The sequence below is a fragment of the Poecilia formosa genome, unplaced genomic scaffold (genome assembly GCF_000485575.1).
Source record: "Poecilia formosa unplaced genomic scaffold, Poecilia_formosa-5.1.2 Scaffold105, whole genome shotgun sequence".
Lineage (NCBI taxonomy): Eukaryota > Metazoa > Chordata > Actinopteri > Cyprinodontiformes > Poeciliidae > Poecilia > Poecilia formosa.
In genome coordinates, this window is record NW_006800044.1 from 1,343,054 (window position 1) to 1,355,883 (window position 12,830).

Sequence of the window (12,830 nt, forward strand, 5' to 3'; positions counted from 1 at the left end):
GGGGTCATAGACAACCGGGTTTGTTGTCAGAATAATCTGTTTCATCCTTTTTTCAAGTCCAGCAAGGTGGACTGAGTCTGTGCCGCTGACTGTAGACGGTTGGACAGCAGGCCAGAGGTCTAGATGACGTTTTTGTGTCCCTCCAGTGAGGATTATAGTGGTGAAGAAGAATATTTTTTCTTTTTTCTTTTTTTTTTTTTACCTGCAGTCTATTAGTTAATTGTTAGGGGAAAAAAAGATCACAAGATTGTGCTAATGCTACAGAAACACGATCATCATACTGGCAAAAAGTGTAAAAAATGTGTGGATGTTTTCATCCTCTATAATGTGACACCCCCCAGCCCCCAAATATCAACTGTCTTGAAAAACCAAATAAAGAAAAAAAACTTAAGTTCACCTGTGATTTATATGATTTCAATATGAGCTGTGCAGCTGTTCCTTGCCAAAAAGTCTTGGGCTTTATGGCAAAGTAGCAGAATATAGCAATAATTGGAGAACACCCTTAAGGCTTCCTTCTTAAAATCTGACATATGCAAAACACTAAGTGTGAAAGATAACATCCTTATTGTTATAAGAATGTTATCTTTCACACCCTGGAAATAACATAAACATCTAAAAATTTTGAAAAATGGTCTCAGCAGAAAGTAATACTGTTGGAAAGCACCTTCACCGTGTCTAATTTTATTTATTGTCTGGTTTTCTAACTGTATGCACTAAAAAGAAACATCTCTCAAAAAGTAATAATGCCCTTATAATGTGTGAAGGATCTAGTCTAACACCAATCCACCAAGACAAACAGTTTACAGGTCATGCAGTTTTAGTGTGTGTGTGTGTGTGTGTGTGTGTGAGAGAGAGTGTGTGAGTGCGCTTAACGAATGGAGGTAAAAACTAAGACGTGGTGATGAGAGGCATGTGGTAATCATTTGCTCCCAGGATTATGAGAAACAATAACTCAATGCTGGTCTGTGATCAAACACATGGATGGAGGACTGTCCTTGGTGCTCCGAAAACAAACATCACCCCTGTGTCTCATAACTCTCCCACTATTATTGGGGATGGTGATTTGATATTGATTAGGTTTCATGAGAGCCCAGTGCTCATCTCACTTATTGTTCCACAGGACAGAAAGGAGGCTTGTCCTCCCTTGAGTACGGTGGCCTTGTGAAAGCTGTATTATCTGCTGTTATGGCTTCATAGCAGCCCGTGTCCCGAATCTACGATGGCGCTCATGACTCAGGCACCACATTGTGCGGCTCGTGATAAAGCAATTATTTCCCCTGGCCCCGCGGAGAGAGACAAAACGTATCCGTCTCTGCGTTGAGCCTTCGGTAACGTGTCTTATTTTTCTCTCACTGTCTCCGCTTTTGTTTTGGGTCAGTAGATGTGAAATGGGCTTGTTTCTAATTAATGTGTCTGCCACCGATGGGAGAACAAGATCAACTAAAAAAAAATAAAAAAATAACACACACAGCGTTCAGTGTTGAAAATCACTCCTGCACTTCATCTCTGTGAGAGCGCTGAGTTACTGACAAGTGCATGTTCATTCAGAGCTGGTTATCGAACGCTTATGCTTGCTTTCGCAGGTGCTGATTGAGGCGACCGTTTCCAGGGAGCGGCGAGGTTACATTGCCTTAGATGACATCCTGGTGCTCAACTACCCCTGCTGTAAGTGCCACTTCACACAACAGTTACACAAGGTGCTGCGTGCCAGCCGCGTTAAGTGATTGTAATGTAGAAATGTGTGAAAATATAGTTCGAAGCAGCTCAAAACATCAATAGAGCTAAACGAAGAGTAACGACTGAATAACCTTTTATGGCAAGTGGGTTCATGACACAGCGCTCTGACCGGATCTTCAAACCAGATATCTGAAAAGTTTATTAAAAAATGTTTATGTCTCTAATTAGGCCTTTGGATATTTCAAACGGTGCTCATCAAAGGATAAACGGCATTTCTTTTCTCGGTCTTGTGTTTCAGGCTTTCAGCTCCAGATACCAATAACGACCTTCTTCCTGCCAATTTCTTGGTGCATTTTTACTGTCAATAAAATCATAACTTGCAACAACCACAGTGTAAACATCTGGTGATAATTTTATTCCAGACATCTTAAATGATTATTTTCTAAAAGGAAAGCTGTGTTTGTGGATATGTGGAGCTGAACCTTGTTAAAAAAGAAAATAGATTCAATTTGTCCAAAAAAAAAAAAGAAAAAAAAGACATTTAGGATTTTTTAAATTTCGATTGTGTACAGGTGGAAAGACTCTTCTATGTAAACTAACTAAAAAAAAATGTAATTATTTATATGAAAAGTACATTTACATTATGCATAATCCATCAGCACTGCCACTTAAATTGTGAGGATCCTAATACAAATTCCCAGTTTTGAGCCTTAAAATGAGTATAACATTATTTTAAATAGATACATTTAATGTTTATTCTAATTTATTGAAGGATAACATATGTTACTAGAATTCTGCAGATGTTACAAAGACAAAACATATGGTATGCACAGTTGGTTTTGAAAACCCCGAATAAACAAAATGTCAGCACTTATCTTTACTTAATGATTGTAATCTTACTGAAACTGCAGATTTTACAGTTCTTTTTCAAAAGGCTTTTTCCCCCCCCCACCAACCGCCACAGACTAACGCTTTGTGAGAAGGCAGTCCAGGGTTGTTCGCTGCCTGCACCAAAGGGCTTTTTGTTTCAGTAGTGGCAGGAGAGCGTAGCAGTTCGGTGTGTTCTCGGCCCCTAAGGACCTCCTGCAGAACAGAGTGACTGAGACACCTGAACTTACCTGGACAGAGCCACGCTCTGAACTCGAGGCGCCTTGTCGGCACACTTAGCACTTCCCAGACTCAGACGGGGATCAACTCCCTGCTAATGTCACAGGAGGAGAAATGTGATTCTGATGAATTTGGACATTTCAGGCTCTCAGTGTTACAGATCAGTGCTTTTTATGACGCGAAGACCAGCTGTGAGATTGGGTCGCACTCCTACTGTATACTTACCACCCAGCAGGCCACCCTGCTACTCCCAGACACAACAGATGGCATCCGCTCACTGCTCCCACTGTGGCCATTAAATAATTAAGACTCTCATCAAGACCTGAGCGCGCCTTGTGATGTGGCGCTCGGCCAGCTGACATCACTTGGCAGCGAGGAGTGTGGGGGAAGTACGAGACAGAAAGCAGCAGAAAGCGTTAAATGGTCAAAAATAGAATAAACCTATAAAAAAACAATCCCCTCCATGTTAAGAATTCTGGTTAAAGCACGGTTGACATTTCAGTTTTATCCTCCTGAGTCGCAGTCTTTGACTCTGAAACTAGTGTTGCAGTTCAATGAAATATTCATCGTGCTAAAGAGTCCTGAGGATAAGATCTGACACATTTAGCCGTACAACAGCGAGGCTCCAGCCAACTGGGGGGCGTAGTCTTTTCTCCTCGTGCTCATCTCGCTGTTTGTTTACCGTCTGTGTAATGCTCAGGCATAAATAATGAAACATTCGGAGAGGACGGGGTGCACTTACTCAGAGGGAACATGATGGCCACATGTGGGGTACAAATACAAGCGCTTTCCCTAACTAACTGTACGGAAACAAGATCAAGAAATTTTCATCTCCGCCTCTGCGAGATGGAGACGCAGTTTTGTGCAAATCCGAGCAGGAGATGAGCGAGATCCAAACATTTGCTTCTCCCCGATGCTTCTGCTTCACAGTTGCTCTCTCGTCGCCACCTGCCAATCATCTAGAGTGGCACGTCGGCATGTCCTACACAGTTTTCTCGGGGATGGCTGGCAGCGTGGTCGGCATTTACCCGGCACTTTGGCGCAGCAGGGGGTTGCGTCTCACTCTTTAATTGTTAATTGCAAAGTTGGACGAGAGGGCCAGTCCCACATGCTGACTCATTGGCAGCTTCACTCAGCACACTGGGACGTTATTAGTCAAACCGTGGAAGGTTGATGCTCGCGCTGTGGCTTTTCTTTGGAAACTCACACCTACATTATGCTCGTTGATAGAGATCGATCCTGTCTGCTAGCAAGTTATTTTAGTAACAGACACTCTGCAGTCATTTTCAAACATGTTTTGCTTCAGATCCTTTTTTTTTAGGACTAATACTCTCCTAGCCCAAATATTCCCCATGAAGAAATAGCAAGTGTTCACATTTTGTGCTGGTGGCTCATAAATAGGGCTTTAAAACTTAAGGAGAACAAAGAGGAGCAAGAAACTAAGCAAATAGAGTAGGAACGTTATTGAAAATTTAAACAGACTTTTCACTTAGTACCCAAAAGTTTAATGTCAACTTTATTGATTTAGCACTTTATAACAAGGAAGACAGAAAAAAAAATAGTAAGATTATAAAATATATTACAAACATAAGAAAGGTTAGAGAACAAAATCAAGTCATAAATATGTATTAGGGTTAAAAGTCAGAGAGCAGAAGTAGGTCTGACTTTTCCTCTCCGATTTGCTCAGAAGTGATCAATGTTCTGAGCAAATCTAACGTCGAGGTTAGTTGTTCCAGAGGCAGCTGCTAAGATCACCTCGACTTTACGATTTAGCTGCTGTGTGGAGCGTTTGGTTGTTTGACCGTAAGGTTCTGGAATGGGTGTGGATTTGTGAAACGTATCATAGATAGGGTGGTGCCAGACCATGAAGAGCCTTAAACACCAACAACAAAAGATGGGAAGCTCTCCTGTTATGTAGTCATGTTTTCATGTGTCGGCTAGGAGTCATTTTCTGTCAGGCATTCACTTTCACCTTCCGACTGCAAAGACAGGAAGACTGTTGTCTCAAATTTCCTACAACATCCTGAGCGTCTTGGAACGAAAAAAGTAAATGGTGAACTATATAAAAAAAAACAAATTCACCTGTGTTGAGCCAGAGGATGTGATGAGCTCTCCATTCAGACAGGCAGATTCTCAACTCAGATTAAGACCCGTACTAAGGCTGACTGCAGCCCAACATCCACAAGACAAGATCTGGACTTCAAAAACCAAAACATGCATTTAAAGATCTTCTCTTCTTCAATACAACTTTCAACTTGAGCCTTTTGACTTTGCAAGGAAGCACCAAACATGTACCTTTGGCAGATGGAAGAACATGGCAAGACAAGTTTTTGTCTGGATAGTCCTGATGGCTTTAAAAGTTACTGGTAGGACATATTGGAGATATTTTCCACATAAGAGTGAAGGAGGCTCCATTGTGGTCTAAGGAGATTTTGACTTCAATGGAACAATGGAGCTTCAGGTTGTGCAGGGGCATCAAATGTACAGCTGGCTATATGGAGATGTTGCAATTGATATTCCTCTTAACTGGGAGCCATTGTGTCTGCAGTGATACCCGAGTCTTTTGTGCTCAAAGCTGCAGTTCGCACCTCTTTTGGACCAATCTGTTTGTTCTTCCTCATCTGATTTCCACAAATAAATGAGGATGAATTGCAGGGGAGGTTTACAAAAACAGATGTCTGTTTCTGAGCATAGATACCCTCTACAACTCGCCATACTGCATTGGACTCTAATGATCTGGAACAAAAACTATGCTTTATAAGAGACCTTTTTGTAATTTATTTGTTGTGAATGTTACAAAAAAAAATTACAATGTGAACTGCTTTTTATTACGAAGCTGAAAAATTTAAGAAATTACAATGTTTCTTGTTTTCTTTCACTTTTAAAAGAAAGAAAATGTGAATGTTATTGAATATGAATCATACACAGATGAAGACTAGAAGAAAAACTAAATTGTGACAGTTTATTAAATCAAATTCACATTTACACCTAACCCGTTGTAGTGTTTTGAAAAACAAGAAAATGACAAAGTACCTGAAAAATCAAGAAAAGCCTTGATAGCAGTGGAGTGGATTTGTGATTCATGATGTAGTACGTTAAGATGGTTCTCTCTCTCCTTTTCTTTCTTTAGATAAGGCGCCACACTTCTCCAGGCTGGGAGACGAGGAGGTAAACGCTGGTCAAAATGCCACTTTCCAGTGCGTTGCGGCTGGAAGGGCCTCTGAGGCGGAGAAGTTCCTACTGGAGGCAAGTTGAGCTTTTCTGGTTAAATTAGCCTGAGCTCACCCAAGGAACTGCAAGTGGGGTTAATACTGGATTATATTTAACATTTACAAAATAAGAAGTTTCTTATTTACTTGAATTTCTTCATTTTAACATACAAAACATATTTTTTCTGGAACATTAAAACAATCGTATCTAAAGAAAAAGCAAGTTATGTTCTTAAACAACAAATCCTAAAGTCACAGCCCAGCTCCCAATTTTCACTGTAGATCAGAGACTCATTGCTTTATTCTGGGCTGGTTTACTCCTGACCTTTCCAGCTCATTGCCAAGAATATGATGATTATTTTTTTTAACATTTTGTTGAGGAGCTTCTTACTTCACAACCAAACAAGTCGATGAAGTGATGGCGAGGAACATTTTGCCCTCGACCTAACCTCACATCTCCACCACCCTGTCAAACATGAATCATTTATCCAATGATGTTTAAGGACTATGTGTCTATAATCACAGAGTGTTATTTGATTACTCTTTGCTTTGGTGGAAATCAGAAAACAGGAAGACAAGTTCAACTCTGGCAGTATAACATGAACTAAATTCAGTTCTTGCTTTTATTGATACATTTCACATTGATTTTGTTCATGGAAATAACTCGACAAACTCAAATCTATCTAGCTCAAATACATGAGGTACTTCAGTCTGAAACTCCATCAAACTACTAAATCTTATAAGGAAAAAGTCTTGGAGCCTTCCAACATGCAGCCTTTGACTACCCCACTTTTCACACAAAGCATTTCTGTAGAGGTCCCCAAGCTTCATATATACAATACACATAAAATAAATTGTTTGATTATGAAGTGAAATCACCTTATCAGAAAGCAGCCAGCTGCCCTGTACAGCTTTCTGAATACACCTAACATTTATAAGAAAAGGAAAAGCATCATTGCATTTAAAATTTGAACTTTATTTTTCTTTGGAAGCGGGACGCGGAACTTGTACAACACACTCTTAAAAGCTGAATGCTCCGGAGGCTTTGCAGGTGGATGTTTTACCTCCTTCTACCAACCCAGACCAGAGCAGCTCCTGCCATCCGTTATCTTCCACTTACCAGAGATTAGTCTGCAGCACTAGCAGGTCCTGGTAGAAAAACATCAGACATCTCTCTTCCCAGTGACACTATACAGTTGGGAGAAGAGATTTGCAGACCCTCAGGAAACTTTCCTGTCTGCCTCCTCCCGTTAAGAGATGCCCATAAACTTTGATGTTTACAGAAGTGATCCTGTCCAGATGCCTTCAGCTTTACTCCAAGCTCACCTGGATGGCGCGGCTCCTTCCCCTGTAGCTCCACTTCAGCCGACCTATAGAGCTCATTTCAGCTGCTTGCATTCAAGATTTCTGCCATATAGTCTAAAGATGGACTAAGATGCAAACGGGAGCTAGAGAGGAACATTGAGTGCATATTTTAATGATAAATAAGAAAACGTATAAAGCTTGTGGCAGGCGGAGAAAAAAAGAAGAGGCAACGGGACACAGCTCGGGGGGAAAATAGATGGAGGAACCAGCAGAGAGTATTACAGACCAGACAGCTTAAATACACTGAGGTAGAGAAGACAGTGTCATGGGAACCAGAGGGACTAACCAGAGGCAAGCACTGGCAGCTGGGGAAGAGAGCAGGCAGAGGAAAATTAGGAGATGAAGACCAAATCCAAGTTGACAAACAGGAAAAGATTAAAACAGGAAACAGATTATGGGATTATTGTGACAATCTACATGACAGTCTTTTGTTCATATCACAGCTAAAAACAGACATCTGTTTTACTGTAGAGCCTTAAACCGTCCATCCTTCCACCACTTTATCACAAAACCACTTATGAACGAGACACCAACATACTTGAACTCCTCTGCTTGACACAACTACGTAATTCTTAAAATCTGACGATATCTACAGAGTAAGGAATCAGACAAATGGAAAACATAGCAAACTGGAACTCTTTCACTCAAGCTACTCCTACATTTAATTAGATCTAAAAATCATAGAGTCCCATGTTTGGTGTTCACAAAGGTCAAAATGACACCATTCATTATTTTTAACCTGATTTGCACCAACAAAGCTTCACTATCAGATTCTTTCAACAGGTTCAGAAAACATGCCTCAGGGACACAACAGAAAATGTGCTTTGGGACTATAGTAAACCATTTTTTACAGTTATAAACCAAAAGAAAGAGCTGAGAGTATGGTCTGGACTTGTTCACAGCTTCTGATAACACACACCTCACGCGGTAGGAGCTTTTCTACTGAAGATGTTCGTCCTCACAGTTAGGCTTTAATTTGTGGATTTCTGTTTGTTTCAACCCTTTCCAGCCGCCATCTCAGGACTCGCCCTCCACAGAACCTAGAAATAAAAGTGTCGACATGTGCCATAATAAAAGCTCTAAACATAAGCTGTAAAAAATGAAACAAAGCCCGAAGTAATGGACTGAATCCCAGAGAAATCCCAGAGAAATCCCAGTGAATCAAAGGCTTTATTGTGTCTAGATTTGATGGATGAAAATATCAATGTATAGCAGTGAGAAACTACACTTTACAGCAGTTCTAACTGTGCTGCAGTTGCATCATTGGAGGCATCTCTGGGTTCCTGAGGCACAGCTCAGACCTCTATAACCGTTTCAGAGGCACTAGATGAAGGGGGAGTAAGTTAAGCTAATTTACTGATCAGTTTTAGCAATTGCTTTTGTTTCCCTTAGAGGTCCTTTTGTATATTTTTTCTTTTTCAAATATCTTTGTTGTTTCTCTGCTTTTTGTTGCATATTCCAGAAGTTTCCAACTTAATATTTAAACACTCCAAACAACAGCGTAGATGTTCAAACAAAGATCTGTTTAGTAATACAAACCAGTAAATACAAACGCTCGTTTCAAGTGTTTTGCAGCTTTTACTTCCAGGATTATCTTCTTTTTAACTCCATCCATCTTCCTACCAACACTGACCAGCTTCTTTTTCCTTGCTGGAGAAAAGCATACCCACAGCACCCTGCTGCCACTGCCATGTTTTACTGCGTGGATGTTGTGTTCAGAATGATGTGTAATGCATGTATGTCCAAAATATTTCTCTCACATGTTAGCTGTGTCTTCTGTGTCTTGTGGAAAACTGCAAACAGGGCTTCTTATATCTTTCAAACATTGCTTTTGCCTTTCCAATCTTCTGCTGGGAGATTTGCAGAGGTCACGACTAGTAGCTTTCCTGACCCGACCTAATAGATGTTGTCAACAGATTCTCCCTCCTCTGCTATTGACACCTGGAGCTGCTTCTCTACTTAATCATCTCCTCGTGTAACCTGTCAGTTTAAGATTGTACTTGTGCCATATTATAGCCATATTTATACAATTGTTGAAAACAAACTGATGGCACACTTTTTAGGTTTTCATTTGTGAGCAATTTTCAATTACTGCTAGTATAAACTCACAGTCCGATGAAAGGACATTTGGGTTCATGTCAAGAGCTATTCTTTAAAAAAACCGTCAAAAGAAAAAGGATAAAAACCGGCTCCAATATCTTTTTAAAGTCATTCTGTTTACGTCTTTTTATTCCACATCTCTTTTCTTGATTTTTCTCTTCTTTGTTGTTCTTTTAGCAACTTTCCAAACTGAGATTTGAACAGTCTCTTCAAAGAAAATCTAAGGCTCTTGGGCATAAATGTTCCCACACAGATCCCTTTAGTGAAGCAAATCAATAAGTTAGGTTTAAAGTTTTACTCAGAACCACTGCAGTAAGTAGAAAATGTTACCTCACATAACCCGTCGGGAAAGGATTTATTCCGTTGTCATTTTTTCCCCCGTTGCATTCATTGAGACAAAACTCTTTCTAATGTTTCTTTTTCTTCTTCTTCTTTGACTCTTTCAGAGGAGGTGGAGGAGCTTCACACATTTCTTTTGTTATTGTTTCTGTGCTTCTAAGGAATAACATGTCAAGAGATTTCATAATTGTAATATCTTGTTGTAGTACAGTTAACATCAAACAACATATTAATTTGCTGCTGCCAACATCTTCCCACCCACAACTGCTAATGTTCATCATGGCTGATCAAGGCAGCTAAAAGTAGCTCATGTTTGATTTTGGTAACGGAGGTGTGCTCCCTCACACCACTTTCGGCAGTCGCCTTTTTTCCTTTGTTTGAAGACAAATGCTTTGGGTAATTAGCTGGCAAAAAATGCACTGATGCCAGCTGTAATAAGTACTGATGGTTACGACAGAGCTCCCCCCCATAGCTTCTCCTCTAGTTGTAGCTGTCCTCTTAACAATCTTCCCGTCTCTCGATCCATTTCTTATATAATCCTAAAGCGGTGTTTTTATGTTGCTGTGTTGGTTGTGTATGCTGTAACAGCTGCAGATCAGTCTTGGCTGCTCACGCCTGCCAGATTAGCAGATCGTTTTGTCATTTCCTTGCCAATTAGCCACAGCCAGATTGTTTTGATAACATGAAGTGATCTCATGCTTGTTGGGTTTATTCAGATTTTTCTTGCCTCTCCTCTTTAATCCAAATTCCAGTTGGCAAACGGGAGGAACGGAGTGCCTTAGAAAAGTTATACCCACAGAACCGTTTCACAAGTTGTCACGTTACAACCACAGACGTAAAAGTAAATTTCACAGGAATTACACAGTATTTAGTGCTGGTCTGGCATCTACAATCTCAATTAAATACACTGAAGTTTGCGACTGGGATGTAATAAAAATGTAGAACTGTTCAAAGAGAAGGAATACTTGACCAAGATACTATAAAACATTTAGAGATGATTTAAGACTATGTAATTAAGCCCTTTTTTTCCTCCCCAATTTTTTGTGGATTCTGTAATGGTTGCATGCTTAACCCTAATCGGTGGTTTTAGTGTTTATGTGTTTGTTTGTGAAGCTTTGGTGTGTGGTTCAAGTGGTTTGTGGCTTTTTGCAGGCTGTCAATTCAGGGTTTGAGCAGAAGCTGTGAACGTGCAGCCGTACCCAGAGGTTTCCCTGCTGATCCCGACATGCTCACTTGCTTTGGATTGCGCTGCAGCACACAGATCAAAAAGTATCACGATTTATATACACCACTTCGCACAAAGAAGATTGCCTGAAAACATGAGAAAAAAGAAAAAAAAATGTCAGATCCTGTGTGTGTTTGTGAGACTTCATGGGGTTGACAAATGTTACTCGTTTTAATGGTGTGGAACAATGTGAGAAATGCGCTCGCAGTGCAGCAGCAAGGTGAATCGCACAGCTTTTGTTTGGATGTCCAGCTACGGGCGTTTAAGTGTGTGAGGGTGCTGGTGGGTTTTTGGTTTCTGAACTTTAACTCCATATTCACATTTTTACCTTTTGTTTTGCAGTAAAACATGCAGCAGCTACTCGTCTGCTGTCGTGTTTACTAAACTGATCAAGCATTAATGCATTGAAGCTCAACTGCTTACCTGTTCTAGCTGCTAAACAGGAGTCAAGTGTTTTCACTAAATTATATCGGCAACATTTGTAGATGGGGTCAATTTGGGAATATCACTAATGTTGTCATTACCTCCGTAATCAGTATCAGTTCAAAAAGATTTAATTTGTAATTATTAAAGCATGCCTGATTGTCACAATGCAAAAATAAATCAGTTAGATGGTCCTTCATTTCTAACTAAGTTCAACATAATTGAACAATTCTTCATTTTAATCACACAGTGCTAATAAGAACTGACCCGAATAGCAATAGCGTGTGTGCACTGTTGCGTTTGAGTCCCAGGAGCTCACTGGGCAATAAATGCAGGATGTGGTAGGTCAGACGATGTGCTCAAGCAAATGCTGATCATTACAAGATGAAAAGGCAAGGAAATAAGTGATTGCAGGAAGAAAAAAAAACTACACTAAATGATACTACGGGTTTCCTCGTTTTGTTGTCTGGGTTATTGATCCGAGTCATTTTAGAATGCCAATATTTCATTAAACTCATTGCTATGCAAATGCTTGAATGCTCAGTAGGTTTACAGTTGAATATAATCACACAGTAGTTCTATTGCTATCACATTGGCCTTTGTTAGTACTGTGATCATGTTCCACTTAGCTCTGATCAATGGACGCTGCAGCTTTCCTTTACAGTGACAGACTCTTTTTTTCTTTTTTTTTTTGTCCCAACAGGACAAATGATAGTCTTAAAATGATGCTTCAACAGAGGTTAGCTGGATAAAGGGACCATCTGCAGTGACTACAGAGGATATACTTTTTTTTTTTAATACTGCGGTGCAAACCTACCAAGTCACGGCAGACAGCCTAAGGTTTTGGTTATATCGTGACAAAAATAACACACACACTTCATTTCACACATTTCATTTTCTTGAAAACATCATGTTTTTGTACGTGATTGCGACTTGTTGACGTGAAACATAGACAGTCATTGCAGAGCAAGGGATTGCCTAGTCTGGTATTGGACTAATCGGCACAATAATTAGAATAGACTGCAGGACAGAGAGAAAACTGCAGCAGTAAATACAGTCTTTCTTTTGCAACAGATTTAAAATTCCAGTTCAACAATAACAAGAATTTCAAGTTGAGTTCAGTCGATGGCTGAGTGACTGAACTTACTCAGTCTGTAACATTATCAGAGACTGATCATTTTAAAAATGCCTTCATCCTGTCATCAAATGAGTCAAACAGACAGCACCAAGACATAAAGGAGCAGTCTGCCAAATATTATGACTGAATGTCACCTTCCACTCGTGATGAGTGTAAAATAAGGAGCAATAAGTCTGATATATTTGATCTTCTATAACACAGACCAGTAAACACAGGAACTGAAAATCATGTACTATTATGTGATTTA

General features: G+C 40.0%; 1 protein-coding gene across 4 annotated transcripts in view; it reads left to right on the plus strand.

The window, feature by feature from the left end:
- ptprub (protein tyrosine phosphatase receptor type Ub) overlaps nucleotides 1–12,830 on the plus strand; it is a 223,992-nt gene that overhangs the window by 127,043 nt on the left and 84,119 nt on the right. For all 4 annotated transcript variants that reach the window (XM_016675036.1, XM_007559577.2, XM_016675037.1 and 1 more), the window contains exons 4-5: nucleotides 1,584–1,665; nucleotides 5,915–6,030. In XM_016675036.1, coding sequence (XP_016530522.1) covers nucleotides 1,584–1,665; nucleotides 5,915–6,030 — 198 coding nt within the window. The remainder of the gene's footprint in view (nucleotides 1–1,583; nucleotides 1,666–5,914; nucleotides 6,031–12,830) is intronic.